The sequence below is a fragment of the Calonectris borealis genome, chromosome 1 (genome assembly GCF_964195595.1).
Source record: "Calonectris borealis chromosome 1, bCalBor7.hap1.2, whole genome shotgun sequence".
In the NCBI taxonomy this organism is placed as follows: Eukaryota; Metazoa; Chordata; class Aves; order Procellariiformes; family Procellariidae; genus Calonectris; species Calonectris borealis.
Window position 1 is genome coordinate 11,198,885 of NC_134312.1, and position 25,330 is coordinate 11,224,214.

Here is a 25,330-nt window from a genome sequence, read left to right on the forward strand (position 1 = left end):
ACACCTATAGTTGCCCATTAAAAGTCTCTATTGTTAGTGAAGAGGTTTACTCTTACTAATTTATTAGCAGTTTATTACTAATCAGCAATGAGGTGACTGAATTCTTAACAACTGTTCTAATACCCATCAGTCCTTTTTAAGTGCCAAAGGGTTTGTCCCAGTAAGCATTTTTTACATTCCATGTTACACATTTTTTTTACAACTTTCACAATTTTCTGTGCGTCCTTTTTCCTCAAGTAGAATCTGGTGAGTATTTTATACAGTGGAACTCCTCTTGTCAAGACTTTAGAACTATTGTATTTAGAAGCATTGATTTTACAGTCTTTTAAAAGAGTTTTTTAAAGCTTGGCCCAAATCAGAAAAAATACCTGCAAAGTAAAAAAATTGTTCATGGAAATCTAGATAATCACAACCTGTGTGATAAGGTCTCCTCTTGCATTGTTGATTTAGCATACGTAGTTGTTCAATCAGTATAGTCTTCTTCCCAAAATTTTGGAATTATAACTCAGCATTCTGCCATCTGGACTAGAAGTCAGTCTTTGTTGAGTGCACTGAGAAGATTTTAAATGGTAGACAGTCTTCTGAAAGCTTCTAGCCCCTGGGAACTAGATCAATTAAAATTGCTCAGTGATGAATGAGAGTAGTGAAATAATTTCAGTCTAAAACTTTTTTATGACTTTTTTTTTTTTTTTTAATTCAGGGTGTTTTAAGATGTAATTTTTATATGTTTGAAACACCTGGAATCCAGTAAGAGAAAATTTTCCAAAGAAAATAGTGGAAGTGCTGTACAGACAGAGTGAAATCAGTGTTCTTTATTCAAAGATTTGAAATGGAAAAATAAAGATACGACACAATAGAAAATAAAGGATATGACACAATAGATGAGAGTGTCAAACAAGCCAGACCAGGGGCTGGAGGATGAAAACAGTAGTATCACGGGCAGAAGCTATGGTTAATGAGAAACCGTGGTTACAACTTGGTAGTTCAATTTCTGCTACAGATTTTCTGTGAAGGCCTCACAGACACTTTGAGCTAAACCTTTAAAAAGTTCTTGTTTACTGTGTCAGAGTATTCTGCTTGTGCAAAATAGGATTCAAATAGGATTCATGAGAGACAGTGTATTGTTAGAGAAGAGGGATTTGTCTTAAATGTGGCACTTTTATAAAACTCAGTACCTTCTTGTCTAGGTAGTTCCCATTCCTATCTGTGCACGTTACTTTGGGCTGCCAGAAGGTCCTTCACGCTAGATGTCACAGCCCTAAATCTTTTGTGTTTGGATGACTAATCACTTTCTTCTAAATCATGAGGAAGGATCTTTTAATAAAAGTAGCCAAGCTGCAACTCCACAATAGAGATTGTGCCTTTTTAAGATAATGATTGTGGTTTAACAAAAAATGTATCAATAACCATGGAAAGAAGAAGTAAAATCAGTCCTCCATGTTCCTTCTTAGTCTTCCAAATTTTCCATATTGCAGCAAAAGTGGAGTCTCTCTTTTTCCTGTCTTTTCTACTTTTATGAGTAATCTAAGCAGTCATTCCTTGGGTATCAGATTAAGGTTAGGAAATGACTAGGATAAATATATGTATCTGTTGCAGGTTTCAGAGCAGAGAGCTGTGATAGACGAGTTGGAGATCAAACTTTCTGGCTAGGCAAGCGACACAACCTTCTTCTGAACATGGACCTCATTGGAATAAACTTGTACCATGGCTCCTTTCCTGCTACAAAACGTGACGTGGCACAGAAATGTAAAAACTGTGTTGGATCCAATGCTTTTCCAAAGAGTCAGGTTTACTGGGCACAGGGAACTGAGCTTGCACAGCAGCAAATCGCTGCCTGTTCCCTGTGTAAAACAGCAGCCAGGAGCAGGCTCGTGCCACCCATGCCTGCTGCTGCCTGTCTCGCTGCTGCTTCCTTGGAGTGTCCAGAGAGGGACTACAGGCTAGAAGATTTATTCTGGTGTGTCAGCCTGCTTTCAGTTGCTGTTTTTCTCTGCTTGTGCTATCTGTTGGGAGAGGGACCTCAAGGCCCTCAGAATGGGAGTGAGCTGCAGGTCAGGCAGGTTGTCCTGGCAGGCAGCGTACCAGCTCTGTTGCGGCGATCTTTGCTACAGCTAGTAACAGATACGATGGCATGCTTGGTTTACAGCTGGCTTAGTGAAGTGGCCACCACAGAAAACTGTATGAGAAGAATCAGGTCATCAAGGCTGGGTAGAGGCTCTACTGAAAAAAAAAAAAAAAAAAAGAAGGTAAGCTAGGCCCTATCACATTTGGAAACAGACCTCGGTACCTGTCAACAAGAGGCAGCTACAGTGATATACTTGATGGTGAAGACAGTGTCTGTCCTGGAGAGCACCAAGCAAACTCCAGCTGATGAAAAGTAAAAGAAAGAAAAAAGCAAGAGGCTTAGATTTGAGTCAGCAAAAGAGAACACCATCAGGGTGTAGCTTGAATATTTTGGTCCATTCCAAGCTTGTTAAGTTTTAGTAATCAAAACAAGTCTTGTACATTTTGTATTCAATTTTATTAACATATTCTGACTTCTTGCCCTTTTCTTGTGCTATATAATTGTATGCAAGTTCCATTTGCCAGTGATCTGATTGGATGTCTCTCTTTTCTTTTTTGTTTCTGTAGGATAAAATCATGGGTAGATAAGATGCAAGACGATCTCGTAACATTAGCACGAACTGCAAGCGGAGTGGACCAGCTTGCTGCGGTGAGTAAGAAGACGTGCCTTAGACTGCAATAGCTAGAAAGTGAAGTGAATGGTGTGCATCATCTAGGCATTACAATCATTTCATCCCGACATAGTAAAAAGATTTTGGGGAATTAAACTCTGCAGTGCTTACTGAGAGAGAAATGAATAACACAGTCATCCATCAATTCACTCTCTTAATGTTGCAGCACTTGCTCATTGCTAATATTTAATCAGCTTTGCAGTATCAGACATAAAGCTTACCATTGTTGCAACACTTCCACCTAAAGCAAGCTCTTTTATGTTATATATTTGTCAAATGCGGTATCCGGGAAGCAACCATTCACGGCAGTGGAAAATTCTGCTGTCTATTAACAAGGGAGGCTATTTTTCTGACACATATTTCCTGAAGCAAGGCAGCTTTTGGTTAGAAGAAACGTAGATGAGAATGAAAACTACTTTTATTCAGCTGTTCCAATTTAGCCCAAAGTGTGTTTTAGGGAAGAATTTATAATTCTTCTGTCATTGAGAAGAAACTTTTTTGTTATATTCCATTCATAGAAGGTAAAAACACATCTGAGATTGCAGAAAAATGAAGTCACAATTCAGAAAATGTCAGGATTATGCTGCCTATACAATTTTGTGTGTATACATCATGATCCAGTATCAACAACATGATCATACATTTCCCTCTCCCTGTCCCTGCACAAGTCCCATGGCTCCTTTCATGAACCGATGGATCTCTGTGTTGATGTAGGACTGTATAATGGAGGGAAATTTTGCTGTTATGTCAGGAAAAGAAGTTATTCTGTCAGCCAACAAAAGCCCTTGGTGCTGGAGAAGTGAACATGAAGCCATGAGATTTGGTTTTCAGAAGTCATAATCTCCCCAAATGATCCATGAAATGAATAGTAGCTGTGTTTCAAAGCCATTAAGAAACACACAGAAAAATCAGGTGTGAAGTTTCTCAGATTTAACACTCTATATTGATGTATTCCTTTGACCTTAATGACTTTTTACCCAGACAGCCACATGTCTCATGTGAATCCTGTCTGAGGATGTTTTCTCTTTACTGACTATAAGAGGAGGCTAGATGACTAGCTCAGATGTCCATGTTTACATTGTGGAAGCTTCAGTTTAGATGAGATCACCACTGTCCTATAGAAGGAAGGGCTGTGTCACTGCATGTACATGAGGAACATACCTCTGATCCTGAAGTCCATCCACCATTGGACTTTCCATTCCATTCCTGCTGTGCTGCGTGGGCTATCTTTCATCTCTCCTCAACATATTCTATGTTTTTGTCTCTGTTTCTACCTTTGCTGCCTGGCCAGTCTGCCTTTCTCCCTTACATTGGCTTCTTAGCCTTATTTTAGGATCTCTCTCCTCAGCTTTTTCCAGTTCAGCACCTCTCTCTGGACTCTTTAGTTTGCCTTAGCATTTCCAAAACATTCTGTCCAGGTGTGTGTGGCTAGCCTGTCCCAATACTCCTATTGAATCTCTTCTCTTCCACAGGTATTTTTCTTGCCCTTTGTCACCTTTCCCTCCATCACTAGTTCTCAGTCCCAGACCTGTAGTTTTCTCCTGTATGCTTCTATTTCGCCTCCCTTTCCAGTTTTTTCTTTCCTTATTCTTTGCCTGCCATTTTCCAGTCTGTTATCTCCTACTTCTATATCCCAATCTCTTGCCCTCTGTTCTTCATTCAGTTTTCATCTCCTCTTTTTCCCACTGCTTAGACCACAAGGGTGTAGACATCACCTGAGAGACCACAGCATGTCTGAGCTTTAGCTGCAGAGAAGGTGTGACGTTCTCTAGGAGTGATGCTCTCTGGGTTGGAATACACCTGTGTGTAGGTTCTCAGGGATTTAGCTGATAAAATCTCTGCAGTGATCTGCAGGTGCTTTTCAGGCTAAATTTTGTTAAACGCCAAGGAGTAAAATGTGTATCTTTGAATACATGTGTTGAGTTTTTAATCTACAGTGCAGGGGCAATAGGGTATTTCAAAGGGAAATGAGTTACAGAAGATTTCTAACTTGAGCAAAACAATGAGTTAATGTGTCAACCATTTTGCCCGGCATTTCCATGCAAAGACCACATAGTAAAATAGATAATGAAAAGCCAAGAGATTGACGCTGTCACTCTTTTTTTTCCCCTGAGGAAAATGTTAGTTTATGTAGTTAATATTCGGCAAACTTGCAAGCTGCTAAAACAGGCTTATAACGAGAACTGCTGGGCAAACATAATAATATGTAGTACTACCAGCTATACTTAAGTATACCACAGTGACATTCACGCTGAAAAAAAAAAAACCAATAGTCTATGAATACTGTAGTTAAGTTTCTTTTGGAAAGCCAAAATTTATAGGACACTTCAAGCAAATCATAAGTTATCTCAGAGGATATCCACAAGGTGGTCAATATGTGCTTGTAATCCTAGGATTAAAAGCATGAAAGGGGGATGTTTCCATGTAAAATATCCCTCTATATCAAAGCCGTTTGTTTGACATAAATTGCATGATGTCTTTCTCTAGCCACAAGGTTTTAATTAGCTCTCTTGCCTGCAAGGGACAATGCAAAGCCCTGCGAGGTGTGAGCCATGCAGTCTCTCCCTCTTTCCTCTTGTTTACAGGCTATTGTCACTTTCCCATTTTTGAATGACGTTCTTTTCTTTTCTGCTCACTGCCTATTAATGTTTAGTCAGATCTCTTCTGAAACAAGCCACAACCTTGGAAAAATGGAGACTACAAGACATTAAATACAGCATGCTTGCATGCCTGTCACTTTTATTCACAGAACTTGCCTTCAGTTGCTCAGGCTTTAAAAATACTTAACAGTCAGACTGAATTTTCAGCTTTGTTTCTGACTTATTACTTCTTCTAACTCCAGAGTTTTTTGGATCAAGTCTGTTGTCTTCATGTTTTTTAAAAACTTTGAAAAAGAAATATTTTTTTTTGTTTTCTCTGCCCCTCCTCCCTCCAAAAGCAGAATGATTAATACAAAAAGAAGGAGCAGAGTGCCCCTATTATAAAATAATAGACATGACTTTCTGTGAACAGCCCTATTACCAGAGTGTGTAGGGTTGTACTTTGGTCAGATGGATTTTTAGTAGGAGAAATGTCTTTCCTTGTTCTAGGGAAAATCAATTTTAATTTGGCCAAGTGATGAGGTTAAAGCTCATAGCAAGGATATGTAACAGATTATAACGATTTCACAACCTGGTCAACCTCTCCCTGGACTCAGGGAAAGAAGTCCCACTGATTCAGCTGAAGTTACAGTCTGTGCCTGCTTCATACAATTGAGTCTTCTATGAAGATCTCTAAAGTGACCAAGATAGCTCTCAAAGTAACACAATTACTACATTCTCAGCTGGAGTGAATTAGTTCTTCAAAAACCAGGGCTTTTTCAATTACCTGCTGTGCCATGCAAGTTTATGGTGTTTCCATAACTTGTTCTCAGGGTTCATCAGTGCTATACATGATTGTATGTTCGTTGGATGTCTGTGGGTCTTTGTGCTGCAGGAAATTAACCACACAATGGTCTCTTCTGTAAAACTGTGAAATATTTTCTCCTGGCCACCATGGAGACATATAGGAGCACTGCCTGAGCTTTCAATTAATTTGCTTTTAGACTGGGAGAGCTTTTGACCAGAGAGAATATAAAACTTAAAGTATAATATGTACTTCCAAAGCAATAAAAAAATTCAAATCTAAACCACCATTAAACTCAAGTGAGGGACTTGTTAGGTGAATAGCAGACTTGTTGAGATCCGTACCTACATAAAAGTCTGATTTATTCTGCAATGCGGACATAGATATCCAGGGAGAGCATTTTTTGTATTTAAGGTGTTTACATTCAACAATTTAATGGAATCATGTTTAAGGAGAGGAATCTCCTCAGAGGAGAATTCCCTTTTCTTTGTTCATTGACAGATTTCTTACAGTGACTTGGAATCACAATCTTGTCCTAATGACTAACCACTCTTCCTCTTGCTTTTGCACATATAATCCAGCCATTGTAAATCATTGTAACTTTCATTAATCACAACTTTTGAAAATATCTGTATAGCGAGAATACACCATAATATACTCATGAATATTCCACATAGTTTTAAAAAAGAGAAAATATTTGGGAATTGATTTAGTGAATTACTTCAATAGTGACTATGTTTCTGAAAATATGAATCCATTTATGCCAATGGATTTCACACACCTTTTCTCTTATTAGCAATGATGATAGCAATATAATGCCTGTAGAAAGCAAAATTGCAAAAGAAAGCTTGGATGCCATTAAATTAGGAGTTCTACATTGAGGCTACACTTATCCATATCCTTAACCAAGCAAACGAATATAACTGGAGTGGAAGGAACAGACAAAATGGGTAAGCGTACGAGATGGAGAGGCACCAAGAGCTGAGGTTTATTATGGTGCACAGAGGAAACACGATCTTTTATTTATAGATGCACCTTTATTCACTAACTGATATTTGCCATACAAAAAGAATCTTCATCCAACGAAGATTTGAGCTCAAATTTTAATTTTTCCTTTAGAGCTTTAGCTCCAGATCATTCTTCCTCTGAATTAGTTGTCGTAAATTACTACTTTGGTGGTATGAATCAACACGAATACTAGTAACATCTAAATGTAAGTTCTGTTGTCAGTAAGATCAATCATGTTTAAAGTGTAGTTTCTCCTTGTGTCCTTCAAGTCTTATTTATACTATCTGGGAATGGTCTCAAAACGGTCTTCCAAAAATAGCTTCAAAATGTATTTTTAAATACTGCTTTTTTGGACATTATTAGGAGTTTAGGCAAGATCTGGGAGAACTCCAACTTGGATTTAATACCAATGTAGTATCCTCATTACAGTAATGCAAAGATTGCTTCAACAAGGCAGGGAGTCAGGATTCAAGATGCCAAAATACTCAGCTGGTTGAAAACTGGCGGAGCTCCACTGACTTCAGTGGATTACACTGATTTACATTTGTTAAGAATCATGCCTAACAAGATTTAATTTACAATTCAAGCAGGTAAAAAGTACTTTGAAAAAAAAAAAAACAAATAAACATTTTTACACAAGAAACAGAGGTTATAGCTTGATCTTACTGTTGCTGTGGTTGCCCAGCTGAAAAGGATATTGTTGGGTCCTTTCTATGACTTAACAGATTTTTCTCCCTAGAAGAGCAAAAGGAATGTTTATAAGAAGGTGTTGTATGTACAACAACTTGAGACTTGAAAGCAGGAAGACAAGATACACATGAAAATCTTTGTTAAGGAGATACAAGATGTCCGATGTGCTTCTTTAAATGTCTCTCAACAAAGACACAAACTAGTATATGCCCTTTAATGTTATAAACGTTGTGTTTTTAAGTAAAAGAAAACAATTCATGTAATTGTCCTTTCAACTTAAAAAGTAACTTCATCTTACTCATGAACTCTCTGTGCTATCAGGCATTAGGAAGCTGCTCTGGTGTGAATATGTGGTTTCTACAGAGCAAATAGACTTTTAGAAAAAAATAAGATGGAATAGACAGCAGCTTAATAGAATTTTAAAATCCATGTGGCAAAAAAAATATTGAGGAGGTATATGATCTCACTAGCTTCATTTATCAGTAGACATTTTGTCTCAGTAAAGACAAAAAACTGCACACAAAGTTCAAAGTCACATTCTATACCTATGAATAGTTACCTCAGCATGCAGAAAAAATAGGTGAAGATCCTACTGAACTACAGAATTAAGTAAATACATAGTCCCATTTTGATGGATGTATGCTTAACTTCCATTTTTACATAGATCTTTCTTCACGGCAAAGGCCCCATGACTAAATAATTGACAGTTCTTTTAATCTAATAAAGTACAAGAAGTATGCTTCTGATTTCCAGCTCCTAAAATACCTCTAGGGACAGGAGAGAGGAGGGAAGGATCCCTGCAGTACCCAGAAAGGAAGACCTCAGAGCAGAGAACATGCCTTATAGCAATGCATGAGCTTGTCTGTTCCAAACTGATCGAAGAGAATCCTCTTTTACATAAATACTGTATTAAAAATGTGGGTCTGTGTTAAGAGCTTTGACGTGACAAACACACTGGAGCTTCACTATGACTGCTATGGCAAAAAAATGCCATCTTGTACTGTGTAACCTTTTCAAGCAATGGCATAATTGAACGCAACTGCAGATAGAGAGGCAGTTCCAAGGAAATCTAGTCTCTGAATCAATTTCAGTTTTGATACATCGCTGCAAAAACAATCCATGCATGATGTTCATAAGGCATGCTGTTATTACAGTCCCAGGAGCTGTAGAGTGAACCCATATAGACTGATTTGGCCTTTAAATGATATTCATACTGAGAGAGAAGTACCGTTTCTTCCTCCAAAATGAGAGCGCACTACATATGGATATTTGATATGTGGCGATGAGTTCCATTCACAGAATGAGTCCACCAGCAACTGTTAGAAAATTTTTTATTTATTTTATCTCTTGAATGCTGTTTTATAATAATTAGCTCTTTCTTGCCGAACACCCAGCCGAGGTTCTGCATGAGCACATTTCATCCATTGCTCAGTGTGAGGTCTATGTGCCTAATGCACAGATGGTGCGAGTCTGCTGAAGCACTGAGATTGGCAGCAGATTCCCAGTCCATGCTTTTAGCTTTTCAGGTCTTGGATCAGTCTCTAGAGTTTAACTGAGATGAGTGACTTGTAAGAAAGACTGGTCTTTGATTTGAACTGCCCTGGAGCAGAGATGTTCAGGAAAGCTTCCTTCTGCCAGAAGGAATTATAACCTAGGGGTAATTTTCTGTTGGACTCATTACAGACTTTAGCTAAGATAGTGTTATGTTCTAGAGGCTCCACAGATAGAGGCATGTCACAAACTTATTACCTATGGAAGCTGTCATATATAACTTGCCTTGTTCTCTTCATTACCTGTATAGAGGTCTGTGCAATGGCAGGCTTTAAAAGCTTACTTGAACTTAATGTAAAATTTGTATCTGTATGAGTCTTCCCTACTGTTATAGATGGTCTGAAATTGCTGCTTCAAAAGGTGGTTTGACAGACAAGTTAGCAGTAGTTTGAAATTATTTATTAAAAAAAATTAAGCTGATCCATAGAATTAAAATTTCCATTTATTTTTATCAGCTTCATTCTTTTTTTTTTTTTTTTTTAATACTATATTTATCAGGTTGGATTCAGTTTGAATATGCTTTAGCCAAAGGCAAAGAGTTTTGTACCTCATGCTATTCTCTGATGAACTACCAGATGGACCTAGTGGATGTATGGCCTCATTCCAGAATATACTACGTTCACCCTTGTTAAGGTTGAAGTAATGGAGGGGTTTATGATTGAGAAAAATATAAAGAAGCAATACGAGAACTTGATTTTTTTTTTAAAGAAGGTTTGATTTTAAGAATAACAACCCAAATACAATTGGTTTATATTTCTCTGGAGGTCTTTTCTATGGACTTTGGAAGTCTGAATTTCATTTGAACGTTCTGATTGCTATAGATTCTGATTAGTTTGTCACTATTTTGACCCTGAATTTTAAGACACTTCTGATTTATCACCTATAAAACATTAATACATTGATGTGAATGTGTGCGGTCTCCATCCTTCTTCACCCCTGAAAGTGGAAAACTTTTATATTCAGTGATTAAATTTTGCCCTCAGTGAGGTTCACTGTGTCTGAGAGGAAATTAGAAAGGCAAAAGCCCGGCTAGAACTCAACCTGGCCACTGTCGTGAGAGACAACAAAAAATGCTTTTATAAGTATGTTAATGACAAAAGGAGAGCCAAGGAGAATCTCCATCCTCTATTGGATGCGGGGGGGAACGTTGCCACCAAGGACGAGGAAAAGGCTGAGGTACTCAACACCTTCTTTGCCTCAGTCTTTAGTAGTCAGAGTGGTTATCCTCAGGGTACTCAGCCCCCTGAGCTGGAAGACAGGGACGACGAGCAGGATAAACCCCCCATAATTCAAGAGGATGAAGTTCATGACCTGCTATGCCACCTGGACGTTCACAAGTCTATGGGGCCGGATGGGATCCACCCGAGGGTACTGAGGGAGCTGGCGGAGGAGCTTGCCGAGCCACTCTCCATCATTTACCAGCAGTCCTGCTTAACTGGGGAGGTCCCGGACGACTGGAGGCTCGCCAATGTGACGCCCATCTACAAGAAGGGCCGGAGGGAGGATCCGGGGAACTACAGACCGGTCAGCCTGACCTCGGTGCCGGGGAAGATCATGGAGCGGTTCATTTTGAGGGCGCTCACGAGCCATGTCCGGGACAACCAGGGGATCAGGCCCAGCCAGCACAGGTTCATGGAAGGCAGGTGCTGCTTGACCAACCTGATCTCCTTCTATGACCAGGTGACCCGCCTAGTGGATGAGGGAAAGGCAGTGGATGTGGTCTACTTGGACTTCAGTAAAGCCTTTGACACTGTCTCCCACAGCATTCTCCTAGAGAAGCTGGCGGCTCACGGCCTAGACAGGTGCACTCTTCGCTGGGTAAAAAACTGGCTGGACGGCCGAGCCCAGAGAGTTGTGGTGAACGGAGTTAAATCCAGTTGGCGGCCGGTCACGAGTGGTGTTCCCCAGGACTCAGTACTGGGGCCGGTCCTGTTCAATATCTTCATCAATGATCTGGACGAGGGGATCGAGTGCTCCCTCAGTAAGTTTGCAGACGACACCAAGCTGGGCGGGAGTGTTGATCTGCTGGAGGGTAGGAAGGCTCTGCAGAGGGACCTGGACAGGCTGGATCGATGGGCCGAGGCCAACTGTATGAGATTCAACAAGGCCAAGTGCCGGGTCCTGCACTTCGGCCACAACAACCCCAGGCAACGCTACAGGCTTGGGGAAGAGTGGCTGGAAAGCTGCCCAGAGGAAAAGGACCTGGGGGTACTGGTTGACAGCCGGCTGAACATGAGCCGGCAGTGTGCTCAGGTGGCCAAGAAGGCCAACAGCATCCTGGCCTGTATCAGGAATAGTGTGGCCAGCAGGAGTAGGGAGGTGATCGTGCCCCTGTACTCGGCACTGGTGAGGCCGCACCTCGAATACTGTGTTCAGTTTTGGGCCCCTCACTACAAGAAGGACATGGAGGTGCTGGAGCGCGTCCAGAGGAGGGCAACGAAGCTGGTGAAGGACCTGGAGCACAAGTCTTCTGAGGAGCGGCTGAGGGAACTGGGGTTGTTTAGCCTGGAGAAGAGGAGGCTGAGGGGAGACCTCATCGTGCTCTACAACTGCCTGAAAGGAGGTTGTAGCGAGGTGGGTGTTGGTCTCTTCTCCCAAGTAACTAGCGATAGGACAAGAGGAAATGGCCTCAAGTTGCACCAAGGGAGGTTTAGATTGAACATTAGGAAAAATTTCTTTACTGAAAGAGTGGTCAGGCCTTGGAACAGGCTGCCCAGGGAAGTGGTGGAGTCACCATCCTTGGAGGTATTTAAAAGACGTGTAGATGAGGCCCTTAGGGACATGGTGTAGTGGGCATGGTGGTGTTGGGTTGACGGTTGGACACGATGATCTTAGAGGTCTTTTCCAACCTGTATGATTCTATGATTCTATGATTCTATGATTCTATGATCTCAAAAGTCAGAAAAATATTATATCCTTTCTTTTCTCCTTTTGTCTCTTTTTGTTGTCCTCAATGTAACAAAAGACTAAACCACGTTTTTTAAACATCAAATAAAAGAGAAAGGCATTTTTAACCATATAAAACAAATTCATCTAGATTTTGGAAAGTTATTTTGAAAAGAAAATTAAAAAAAAAAAACACCAGTGTTTTGAAGTTGTTGAAGCACTTCTTGTAGCCTCATTGTGTTTCTGGTTTTATATATGCTGAAACTTCCCTGAGTTCAAGGGCATTTTTATGAGTGGTGCTGGTAGGTCTATAAATGCAGTTTTCTGTGAAAGTGCACTTTGTTACATTGTTTTTCTAAGGAGAAGAAGGAGAAAAATCTGAAAATAAGGTAACAACTTTTAAATTTTTTTAAATGCCTTCAGTAATGTGTAATAAAATAGTTTATCAGTAAGTGGGATTGGTTGAGTGGGCTGTGTATGAGGCCGGTGCTCTGAAAAACTTTAATTCTTTCTAAGCGTAATTTGGCTATTGTACACTATTTACATTTATGTCTTTTGCCTCATCCCTGAGGCGAAGGCATCAGTTTGCTGTTTGAGTGGGATGTGGCGAAGGAAAGTGAGATCAGGATTACTTTTAGAATGGAATTATGAAGGGGTTGGTACAGTGAAACACGGGCATTTCAGTTATTCATCGAGAAGTCAGAGTCCATTTACCAGAATTAAAATAATGTATGAGATGGGTTAGACTAGTTAGAGATTCCCAAAATACAGTAACAGGTTTTTTTTATAATACAGTATTTATAAAGGTATGTCCCATTTGGGGTATGCCACTGCTACTCCTATGTCCTATGTGCAACCAAACACCAAAGCTGCAGGCATTAAAAATAGAATCCTCCAACCGAAATTCTGTTGAGTTTACACATTGCTAACCAATGTCGAGATGTCAGGAAAATTAGATCACTTTTAAAAATGCAGGCTGTGAAATCTGAAGACACATCTGCAAGTTCTCTTTGTAATCCAAATGGAAATTAAGAAATTGTCAAAACACGGGGAGCCTCATTTATTATTTGCAGATGCTACTCTCCCTCTGCTCCCTTAGCAATAAACTGGCATTTTGAAGAGTACCTTCTTCCAGCAAGCAAAATCAGCTGTAAGTCGCTAAGAATAGGTGGCTGCATTAACAAAGCTTGCTCAGGCTCAAGGGAAGGGGTGGCCTAATATTACCATAGTTTTAATTACTATTTGATGATCTCGATAATCTTTGAGCAACGCACTGTTCTTGGTTCATTTATAACTTTCCATTGGCTTAAACACTAATAAAATCTGTGCTATTGATGCTTATGTTCAGATAGTTTTCGTAGATGCTGAGAGCAAATTAAAGATTGTCCTTAAAAAAAACCACACAGCAAAACCAACAAAAACCCGAACATTATAGCTAATCAGTTTCTAAGTCCTGTGACTAGTAAAACACCAAAAAGACTCTGCTAGTTCCCTGCGACTTAAAATTACCTTTGGGGAGAGAGTCAGTAGGTGTTAAATTGCATTAAGAGCAGCTGAGGCAGGACAAAATTTCCTACTAATAAATGAGTTTGAAAAATTACGTAAGTGCCCAACTCAAAATATGCCAGAAATGCAGAAGAAATGTGAAACATTTTCTTTCTATTGTTCTTCTTCTGTTACAAGAAAGATTGACTTCTTGTACATGTTGTACTCATCATGAGTTGGAATTTTTGAGTTCTCGTCCAATCTCAGCTCAAAGCCTGAGCTAAAACTGCTGCGAAACCAATAAATGATGTAGTCTTGTTATTTAATACTGTATTGCTATCACTATAAAACAAAACTGAATGCCTTAAAATACATTTTTCTTAACAAAGGGGGATATTTAGATCTGTTTTTGATGTTGGTACAGTAGCAGAGATACAAAGCTGAACTTATGTTTTAGGAAGGTTTGAACACAGAGTGACAATTACAAAAATTACTTCTTAATTTTCAAGTCCTCTAGACTACTTTGTTAATTATCAACAGTCAAAAGTGTCTGATGATTCCATTCTACAAAGTATCCCTGATTATCTGCTTTCCTTTGAGCAGGCACCTGAGTGAGCCAATTGACTCTGGCACCACTTACACTCTCCCTGATCTTAACTGAGGCGTAAGTGTTCCCAATGTCTTGCAGAATTCAGCCTGAGTGTATTACTTAAGAATGAACTCTCTCTGATAATGTTTTTCCTAATGTGCACATCACTACTATGATATGTTATGGTTTTCAAAATGTCAGCTGCCCTGTCACTTGTCACCCCAGGTCTTTACAGCAGTCAGTGATCAAGCAAGTGATTCCGAAAAGCAACAGATACAGTAAACTATTGGGGTGGTTTTTCCCTTTGTGTTGTTGCCATGAATTTCAAGAATGAAGGCGTCTGTGAGTTGCTAGGGAGCCACTGTAATCTTATTTATACATTATACATAGCAGAGAGTAAGACATATTTAAAATACTCAGACTGATTTCTTTGAACATACAGAATTCTCGTTGGGAAGGAGCATTTTTCAATGTGTTCCACAATGGATTGCTTGTGATTCAAAGAAAATAAATGTCTTGTAAGAAATATTAGAAATAGAAAGTATTAGTATAGCTTTGGAAATAAGATACAGTAATAAGAAGATAGAATTTGCTCCCTCTGGGCAGTTTATATAGTTGTTTGTGACTACTAAAAAGTGAGTTAAAGGAAAGTATCTACAGTAAAAAAAGTTAGCAATGATAATCACTCAAATGGATCAGAGTGGTTATTTCTGTTTTCTGACTCTTCCTGCTCCCAAGATCTCTTTGTATGTTTGGATGTCTGTCAAATGGTCCCTCTTCTCTGTTTTTTTCACATAAATGAGATCATGACTTGTAACTTCATGGCACTCATAAAGCCAAAAAATAAAAATAGTGAATATGTGGGTGTTATAACAAAGTTATTAAAATTGAAACTGTTTCTGATTCTGTAAAACATGTTGAATTTTTTTTTCTGATAAAAAAATATAACTTTGTCAAAATATTTGTTTTGAAAATTTTAACATTACCCAAATTGTCAGCAAGAAATTTACTTCTTTGTTTTCAAGCTAGATGATTCCTTTCTCCCCAGGATGAAATACTAAATTTTTGGGGGGTCAGTCTGTATGATTTTGTTTTGGTTGGGGAGTGGGAGAATGGAGAGTAATGAATGCGCACGGAGCTCAGAAACAACTTGGGTCAAGTTGAAGTAGATGTATAAATTAGAAAAACTCTTAAGTTACCCTGTTAGCTACATTTTTATTTAATATTCTGATATGTTGTTTTGGTTTTGTTTGTTTGATTAGTTTTTTATATTTTATTCAATTAAGAATTGTAAGGCAACTCCCTTTTGTCTAGATAAGGAGCAGATAAAAATACTCTTGTAACAGAATGAATAAAGCTCTGGAAATGCCTGTTCCTTTCAGTAAGTATAAAGGTGACCTGGGTCCTTGCTCAGCCTTAGGTTTAGAAATCTCAAAGCTACATAAATCCCCAACTAAGTGTTAGCAAAGAGCAAACGTAATTCTTCAGTTCTTATTGGTTTTAACAGAGAATTACACATTGCACAGAAGTAGCTTTGGTGTCGAGTGGCACCCAAAGCAGTGTGCCTTGGATGGGACTTCAGAAGTTACCTTGAGTCTGTTGGCTAGCCTGGACCCCAGCAGTGTCCTGCAGACACCGGGGTATTTCTGCATCTTGCTCCCCAGCAATCAAGGCTCTGAATGGTCTTTTACTTTGAGGGCAGCTCTGTACCTAAGCTACTTCTCTGCATTCGTTGACATACTATGCTGCAGCTAATAAGTAATTTGGGGTTGCTGGTGCATGAGGTGTCTGTTGCAGAAGTGCTGGCTCTGAACGTGGCATGAGATTAGGTCATGCAAGCACCTGTGAAAAATGTTTCCCAATTCTTCTAGTTCTGGACAGTTAATGCCAAGATAATGTAGTTTCTTTTGTGTAGCTTAACCTGAGCCAGGGACAGAGGGGAGTTTTGAACTCTGCACAGTTTTAAGGGAGCTGGATGCTGGTAATGGGGTCTGTCAGCCGTCTCAGACATGACAAGCAATGAAGCAAGTCTAGGTTTCACCCAAGGCCTCCAGTCAGGAGTAAAAGGAGATGGGGCCAGGCACAGGTTGGAGACAAGGCTACAGTGTGGGTCCAACACCCATCCAAGAGACAGGACTGAAGAAATGATTTAACATACGTCTGAGAAGTCCATTTAGGAGATGGGCTAGCTATGGCATAGGGTCAAGGTCCATTGAAGGGGTAGAGCTGGAAGCAGGCATACCTATCCCATAGCAGAGAACTGGGAGTGGAGCCTGTCGGCAGGGGTGCAGGTGGAGGTTCCCAGTGAGGCAGGTCATGGTCATTAAGGCCTATTAGAGCCTCATGGTAATAGAAAGCAAGAGACTTTTTGGAAAGAGCAGGGGGAACTGGCCATGAGAAGCCATCCCCAAAAACAGGATGTGGGCAGGAAGATTAATTTACAAAACCGTTATTTCAGTTTTTCTCTGTTCTGAGTTTTGTTTTTTGTTTGTTTTTTTAATTTATTTAATAAGTTAATCACTTCAATATATAAGCTTGTAAAACCTAGCTCCAGATTTCACAAGCACTCTTAGTATTTTGGTGTAGTCACTTTCAGAAAAGATGGAGGAAGACCCACCACAAAGTTTTTGTTGATTTGGGGTCCCAAGCTCGGTAGTATCTTTGAGCAGTAGTTTTACCATCATGATACTCTCCAACTGGTCTAGACTGATTATAAAACATTGATCGTTGACAGAGCTGTCCTATCAACCTAGCTGAGCTGAGTGGTCTTGAAAGAAGTACTGAAATAATAAAAACATCAATATATTTACCTTGTATAGATAGGTATTACTGGAATTGTTGAGTGATTTTGTTTCTCTATGCCAAAGCATATTTCAAGGTAGGAAAAGATATAGTGTTTTTGCTTAATTTTGAAATTCTGGGTTTGAACTTCTGAAGATCTTGTCTCATATGACTTCTGTGTCCATGAAAGTATTCAGTGGTGGAACTGAGACTGCCATGTTCATGTCCTACTTTTGGGCCCTCAGCCAGATTACTCTGCTGCCTGAAGAAAAGGCTCCATTGTGTCTTAAATTGGGAGACTGACAGTTTCAAAACAAACAAACAGACAAACAAACTAACAAAGAGGCAAAGGAATTCTATTGTAGTTTAAAATAATTCAGCATGAATTATTATTCCTTGTTATTTGAGTAGTCTCTGTAAACAGTGCCGAGACCACAGATCCAAAGCACAGATAATTTATTACTCTCAGGAACTTTTTCTGAGTGTAATAAAGCATGAGGGCCATTTAAATAAAATTTCAATGTTACAGTGGGCCCCAATGCCTGCCACAATGTAGTAAGAGCCATGCAATGAAGGCACATCTTTAATTCTCTCTCAATTTGTAGAGAAATGTTTGACTTTCCCTCGCAAGTCTTACAGAAAGCAAGGAGAATGTCTCTTTGTGAGAGATTTATAAACGTGCCCTTGAAGACTGAGTGGAGAGGGGCATGTTCTGCTGAGGAGCTGGCAGTTTTTCTAATCTTTATCACACTTACCTATTGTCCTTCTTCTTGTGTTGTTTCATACTAATGTGACTCTCCCCGTCATATTCTCTCCCCTAAAACCTTGCAGTTCATTATACCAGAATAAATATTCAGCATTTAGAAAGCAATTTTAATACGTTCTTGCCTGAATAGAAAAGTGCATGGCTATTGACTTCAGAGAAAAATTAAAGTATTTTTTGTGCTATGACCTTACAGATTTTACTTAGTCATGCAATGAGGCTTTATTCTGTGAGAAATGGTAGGGGTTCACTGACAATTTGGAGACCTTTTAGCAAAACATTCGTGATTAAAGTACTAAAAATTATTGTAGACGTAAAAGCCAACAGAAACTTGCATTCACTCGGTCAAAGCAATTTAATAAAATAGTCAAATTAGCTCTTCTTAACAAGCCACAGAGCCTCCCAAATTGCATTTTGGAAGACGAATGAGCACACCTTTGCCGATAAGACCCTTTATGGCTATTTGAGATGAGCTTTTGCTAATTGTGTTTGACTGCTTGGTGGGAGGCTTGGAGAAGGAAAAGTTTGTCACAGGCTGCCAAATCCTAAAGCATGTATCATTTCCCTGTGTGTCGTTGTGTTGAACTGCTGCAGTGCTATGGCTGAATTAAAGAAAAGGGGAGCAGGCAACAAATAAATTATGTACACACCTCTTAAATAATTAGAGAGCATTTCTTACACTGTTCCTTGGTAGCTGAGACAGGTCTCATGCTTCAGGAAAATAAAGAAGTGTGTGAAGTTCCAAGTTATTTCTGATGCCTTTTGTTTGGGAGCTTGTGGGATAAATCTTCCACTAGTGATAGAAGCAGGGGAGATAGGTGCTCCGAGCCCTGACATGGGATAGAGTAAAGAGGAGGAGAGTCACTGACTCAACTCTATGTGGGATCTTGTGCAAAACTTAAAGTTTTTTTGGAGGGGTTGGTTTGAATTTTTTTTTTTTTAATCACTGACAGATAACAGCTTGTGAAGCCTGCCTCACAGTCAGGCGTTCTCAGTGGCACGACCCACAATGACTGTTGTAAAGGTTTTAAGTTGAAGTATGAAGAGGACTCCTGTCTCTTGTGGTGGTGATCTCCTTGTTAAATGATTCAGGCTTTTGAACTATTCTGATAGCTGATGCTGGCGAAGAAAAATGAAAATGTTTCTTTTTTTTTCTACAAATTTACCCATTAGACCACACTAATCTTTCTGCATCTAGTCTGCATCTTTCAAACCGTTCAAGCTTGGAGGTATAGGAACAACTTCCCTATAGGAATGGAGTGTGTGAAAAATGGGAGTGCTTTCAAATTGGGGTTAATAGGATCATATGTTTGCTATAAGAATGGATTAGATACAGGGATGAAAATACGAATTTTCCATCCAGATTCTCGAACCCTTACCAATATGGCTTACTGTAACTTTGCTCTATATTGCAAGATTAATTCCAGTGAATTATTTGTATTGTGTTTCTGGTTGGTGGGCTGCAAAATCATGGTTATGTGGATGCAGTGTGCCATCACCTTAACTTCTGCTGAGGCTGTTAGATAACAGTCTGTTAGAAACCATACTTCACTAAGTGCTTAAAGATGTCAAAGAATCAGCACTACAGCACTCGCCCTTATATAGCTGGTCAGCACAGTCTGCAAGTCATCCCTATCATCCATCTGCTCCAAACCTGCATGACTTGAGCACATACTTGCCTGTGCCCCTACTGTGTATTTTCTTTGCTTCTGGCCTTCTTAATGTTTGTTTATAATATAAAGTGAACTGAAAAATTACAATGAAATGGCATTTTTGCAATGAACTACTGCTTTCTCCAAATTTTAAGATGTTTTGCCTAATTGAAACTCCCAGATGAAAAGGGATTATATTTAAATTTTCTTATTCCTTTTACTTATTCCTACTGTTACAAATGAAAAGCAATTGCATGAACAAATCTGAAAAAAAGAGAAACCAGGAAAAAAATTGAACAAAGCAAACCGAATGTTTTCACATGTAAAATAAATGAATGCTTTAAAATGAATTTTTAAATTATTACTTAAAAACTTCCGGGAAAGCTATTTTACATTTTGCTAGCCTATTTGCAAAATCTTATGACCATTATTCTATAAATATAGTAACTTTTGATTCAGGTGTACTTCACAAATGAAGTTTAAAGAATTTGGCACTACAATTCTCTTCAAAGAATAAGACACAAACACTTGGTAACACCCATATTCCAGTGTCTGTTCCTTACGTGATCAGGATGAATATTTGCTGATGATGGGAAAACCTGAGTTTTGCCAGATTTGATGATGACTCCAATTTAGATGCTCCTCTGAAATTTCCATTCTTGATTCAAACCATCTGGATCTATAAAACTGATTGTCACTACAATCAATTTAACTCCGAATCCCGCTGCTGACTGTGCAAATTTTATGCGTTTCACAGAAAAATGTAAGAAATTCTGTAGTGATCAGTTGTTGGATAAAATTTCTTTATTTTTAATTTTTTTGATTAATGATTGACCTATAGACCATTTCTACTATTAAGATCTGTCCTCAAAAAAAAAAAAAAAAGAGAGAGATTTTGGGTTATACCTGCGATAAACCACCTGTGTGGCAATTTTGAAAATCAAGCACCTGAAAAATATCTAAACTATAATCTGAGTTCATGAGAAACTATCTTCTTTTGTAGTGGTTTTCTGCTCATGATGCACTGATTTTTTTTTTTAAATAATTACTACTATATGAAGCATTAAAGCATATTCCAATTACTCAGTTACTGGTGGAAAGGAAAGACTGTACTTCTGAAGGAAAAAAGCACAAAACCCAACATAAGTGTTGTGAAATTCAAAAGTGATGAAAGCCTATGACAGCTTATGAGGCATGTCCGATAAAAATTTGCAGCTATAACTATATTTAGCTGTCAGAAATTTATTTGTGATAAATACCCATCAGCTACAAGCTTCAGAGACATATTTTGGTGAGTTTCTTTAAGGTCTCCATAGCTTTAACCCGAGAAACCTGGTGGGGCTGGTAGACTCAATCTGGTCTGCAGTTTCTCGGATCTTGTGCTGGATGGCAGCCAGTGCATTAGCGCTGGACCCGTTCCTGCCTGTGCCTCGAATTACTCCCCAGGAGATAGCACAGCCCCCACCTGGCAGCGTTGTGGAGAGGCAGAGTACTTGAGTAAACTCAGGCCATCTGTTGGTTGCATAATTAGTTTTCCCCATTTGCCCATCTAGCCATAAGGTATCCACTTTTTTTTTTCTTTTTTTTTTTTTTCTTTTTTCCCCCAAATAATGTGTTTTTTCTTTATCCAGTTCTAGTAGGACAGAGATAAACAAATGGATTTCTTGTTACTTTTTTCTTCTTTACTTCTTGTGGTTGCATGCATTTCATCGTAGTGTTTAACAAATCAGATTACCTCCTTCATATACGTGTTCTGCTTTTAAACAGTTAATGGCTCCTCACCAGAGATAACCTTTATTCAAGATAAAGGAGAAACATGATTATAGATCCTTTCCCCTCTTCCCCCCACCTTTTTTCCCCTTCCATTTTTTCCCCATTTCTCCTTTTTTTTTCTTTTCCCTTTTTTCCTCTTTTCTTATGGTTTTCTTCCTCTACCTCTTTTTTCCTTATGAATACTAACACTATAATATGAATAAATAGATAAGGGACTAAACTGATTACATTAGCATAACTTAAATGATTTACTTCAAATGGTATGTTTGTTGTTTAGCATTCAAGGAAGAATTAAATTCAGCAATAACTATTTGATTTCAACTTCAGTCATTTTAAAGGATCTCCATTTTACTTTTCTCTCAGCACTCTATGGGAATCAGATTCCTTGAGCGTTTAGCAATTGAATAGTCTGTCACCAGAAACAGTCAATTTTGAAGATTTATTAAATTATTTTTAGTGGCATCTTCTACCTCTCAGATGAAAAAGTGAAGTATTTCTGTCACAAGGCACGTTTGGATTTTTCTAGCAATAGTCTTTCTGAAGCTCTCCAGTAAGAACAAAGGACATCTTGATGCCTGTTCTGTCAAGTCACTTTGCTTATTTTGAATATTTGTTGGCATTTTGATTTATCTCCATTTTTTCCTCTTGCAGATTTATTTGAAAAACAGGGATTTGTATACTGTAGAAGCCAACAACCCTCGTCAGCTAGTGGAAATTGCAGCCAGAGACATTGAAAAACTTCTGAGTAACAGGTCTAAAGCCTTGGTGGTGAGTACTAATGGGTTAGGTTTTCTGTTTTATTTATTATTGAAACATGCTTTTATTGTTATTTTTGCTGCCTATACACTTACGGGCAGTGTCAGCCTGATGTGTACAGGACATTACACATAGAAAGATGGCTCATGACTTCATGGTAGAAAATGAACTCATCAGTTCATTGGCATAGGGCAGATGCTTATCATATTGACGGACAGGTTAGGAACCATGGCCAAGTAACAAATCAAGTTATAAATAGATTGGAAAATATTCCTCTAAGTGACGCACATGAATGTTTATGACTTGAAGATCATTGTACTCTACAGTCAGTAGTGATCTTGGGGAAACAAGAAGTAGAGCTTTTTTTAAATGTGATTTAAAAATCATGGTATCTTTGAAGTCATGATGTTCATTTTGGTATTATTGCTAACTACATCTGTTGATATTTGCTCTTTTTAGTTACTCAGTCTTTCTTGACTGTAGCAACTGATTCTTCTCCTTCAACAAATGTAGCCACGTGTGAATCAGATTCATTTCCATACCTATTCTCTTTCTGATTTGCTAATTTAATCTGTATTTCAATCATGTTTTGTATCAGCAAAGTTAATCTATTAGTGTGCAGACCATGCTTCATTGTAACCTCATGATTCTTGATGCTTTAAATAAGAAGTAGGTATTTCTTTAAAGTGCTTTTGCCAGCAGTCCCTTTTTCTTCTATCCCGTAAGACACGAAACCTGAGTAATTGCTTTTTATGATTCCTACTCACATCACTCTGACTCATATAAGAGTTTAGAGTGCTTTTCAGAAGATACTGACCAAACATGCACAGGGGGATCTGGATGAATTCATAAACATGCTTTTTACAGAGCAGAGCTATTAGAAATAAGTTTAAAGGAGGGAACAGCACACTGGGATTCCCTGAGCAATTACATATCCACATAGACTTGCAGATGAGTTTGGACGTGTCATTTAAAGTGAAAGAGAGAAGAAAGAGGGATTAATTCACCTAGCTATAGACATCTCCTCAGCTGGTCTTCCTAAGCTCCTTTTTTGTTCAGTGGAATAAAACAGGCACTTCTCAGTCAGGATTGACCTGACATATTCTGAATAAGACTTTAAAATGGGATGAACTACAGCCCAGAAGTACTTACTGCTCTCTATCAGAGGAGCCTCGATGTAAATGTCTATATTGTAGGTGTGTAAAGTTGGGGGAGATGAGTCCCACCCAAGCAGTCCTTTTATCGGTACAATTTCATGCAGCTGAAGAATCAGTGTGAGAATGAAACTACTGCTGCATCCTTTCTTGAGGACTAGCCTTCTTGTAGGTGATGAGATTTTACTTAGTTCGTTGTCTGTGCATAGGTATCACAGGAGGTACCCTTTTTCCTGCCTTTTACTCTTAGCAGGAGTTCACTCTTCCAGTTCCCCTAGCTTCCCTAACGTGCAATGTACATCAGTGTTATCTGGGCCAAAGCTTCTCTACTTCAGTCAAATGAGTGTAAAATAAACATGATTTTTTTTGTTTGTTTTCCTGTTTTAATTCGGTGGGCATGTGTTTATGTAGCATTCTGTGGACTTTGTTTTATTATTGCAAAATATTATAAGTCATTTGCAGACCTTTGTGAACACATCAGTTTTTCCACCATTTTCCAATTAACCCATATAAGAAGTCTGATGTTTTTAAGTTATCACAGCCAAATCTTATGTTTTCTTGAGACTCAAGATTAATGTAGGGGTTTATATGTGTCTGTGGTGGTTTGATCTTAAAAATTCAAGAAAATTAAATAAGTATCTCGTGCTTACTTTAGAAAAGATTCCAGAATAGTTTTTCTGTGAATGTGGAAGAAGAACGGTGCCTACCTCATTTTAGGCAAGCCCATGGTCACTTTTTGAAAAGGGTAATATGATTCAGTTCCCTGATGTAAAAGAAGATTAAATTAAGGGAAGAATGTTCCTTCAGTCCAGTTGCACTTTTTTTTTTTTAAAAAAAGAAGTCTGGTAGTCTTCAGAACTTCTCAGATAATTTTAAATGTTCAAGTCAATGCATCTTGAAGGCAAATAAAAAGTTCTCCAGATGTATTAGTGGCTAAAGACTTATGACTTTAAAACTGATTTTATTATTTTGGAGGATGTGACTCATGTTGTCTTTAATGCTTGGGGTTACCATTACTGCCAGTGCTGGAGTGAATGTACAATACTTATTATTTTTAGCTGCATGCCATCATTTCAGGATGCGTGTCAGCAAGACTTCTGCATGACATCTTTATCAATCTTGCCACTTCACGCAGAGTGAAATTCATTCCCAAACAGGTGGAAATAACTTAGCTCCCCCCCCACTTCACAAAACTGAATTTGATTTGCCATCCTTTAAATACTGATCAATGATGTTTCTCTTCAGTGTTGGAACATTTCTAATTTTTTTTTAAATTACTTTTTTTTTTAATTGCCTGGGAATCACCAGAATTTACGAACATTAATTACAAGATTACAACGTGTACATAGATCCTTTTTGCAGCAAAGTGATTGAAATGACCTATTGAAACATTCGTCTACTCCAGTTCAAGAAGGACAGAGCTGTCTTGCAGAGGTTGTCAGGTTTCAGATGTTTGCCTTGCCGAAACTTTCTGTGAACTTTGTGTACTTTTTATGTCCTAATTATATATATATATTAAAAAAACCTAATTTTATGAATATATAAATATATATATTGTTTGGTAACCTACTGTGCTTTTTTTAAGCAAGTGGTATTTAATTTCTCTCTCTATATCCTAGTTTGTTTTTTTTCCTTTTTTTTTTTTTACTTAAAAAAAAATTCTGCATATATTTTAAAAATAAAAATTTATCAAAACCACTTTCTTCAGAACAGCTTTCTAGGCGTGGTTGGTCATAGATGATTCCCGAGAAAACTTACTTTTCCTTTTGTATCAAATGCCAGACACAGCCAAAGCCAATGCATTTAAAAATGAGTATAACCTCTCAAATTAGTAAAACTGACTTAAGCTTTTTAATATTATTTTTATTATTATTAAGTTGATTAAACTTTTTGATATTATTTTCAGTGTTTGATTTAGCTTCTAATTTCTGATTCAGACATTTTTCTCAACCATTATCAAAGTTAGCTGTTCTGGGGAGTTCTGTTGTTTTTTCTTTAAAAAAGTATTTCTGATGTATATTCATGTACCCAGGGGCTTAGTCTGACTAAAAAAAAGGAAAGAGGAAAAGGCCTAAAAAGCATTACTTAAGGGGAAAAATACCCTTTTATTAATCTCAGTCCTG

At 38.4% G+C, this 25,330-nt stretch overlaps 1 protein-coding gene across 2 annotated transcripts in view; it reads left to right on the plus strand.

Moving 5' to 3' along the window:
• Positions 1-25,330, plus strand: part of CACNA2D1 (calcium voltage-gated channel auxiliary subunit alpha2delta 1) — a 436,751-nt gene that overhangs the window by 57,134 nt on the left and 354,287 nt on the right. For both annotated transcript variants that reach the window (XM_075144442.1, XM_075144450.1), the window contains exons 2-3: positions 2,632-2,713; positions 21,949-22,065. In XM_075144442.1, the coding sequence (XP_075000543.1) occupies positions 2,632-2,713; positions 21,949-22,065 (199 nt within the window). The remainder of the gene's footprint in view (positions 1-2,631; positions 2,714-21,948; positions 22,066-25,330) is intronic.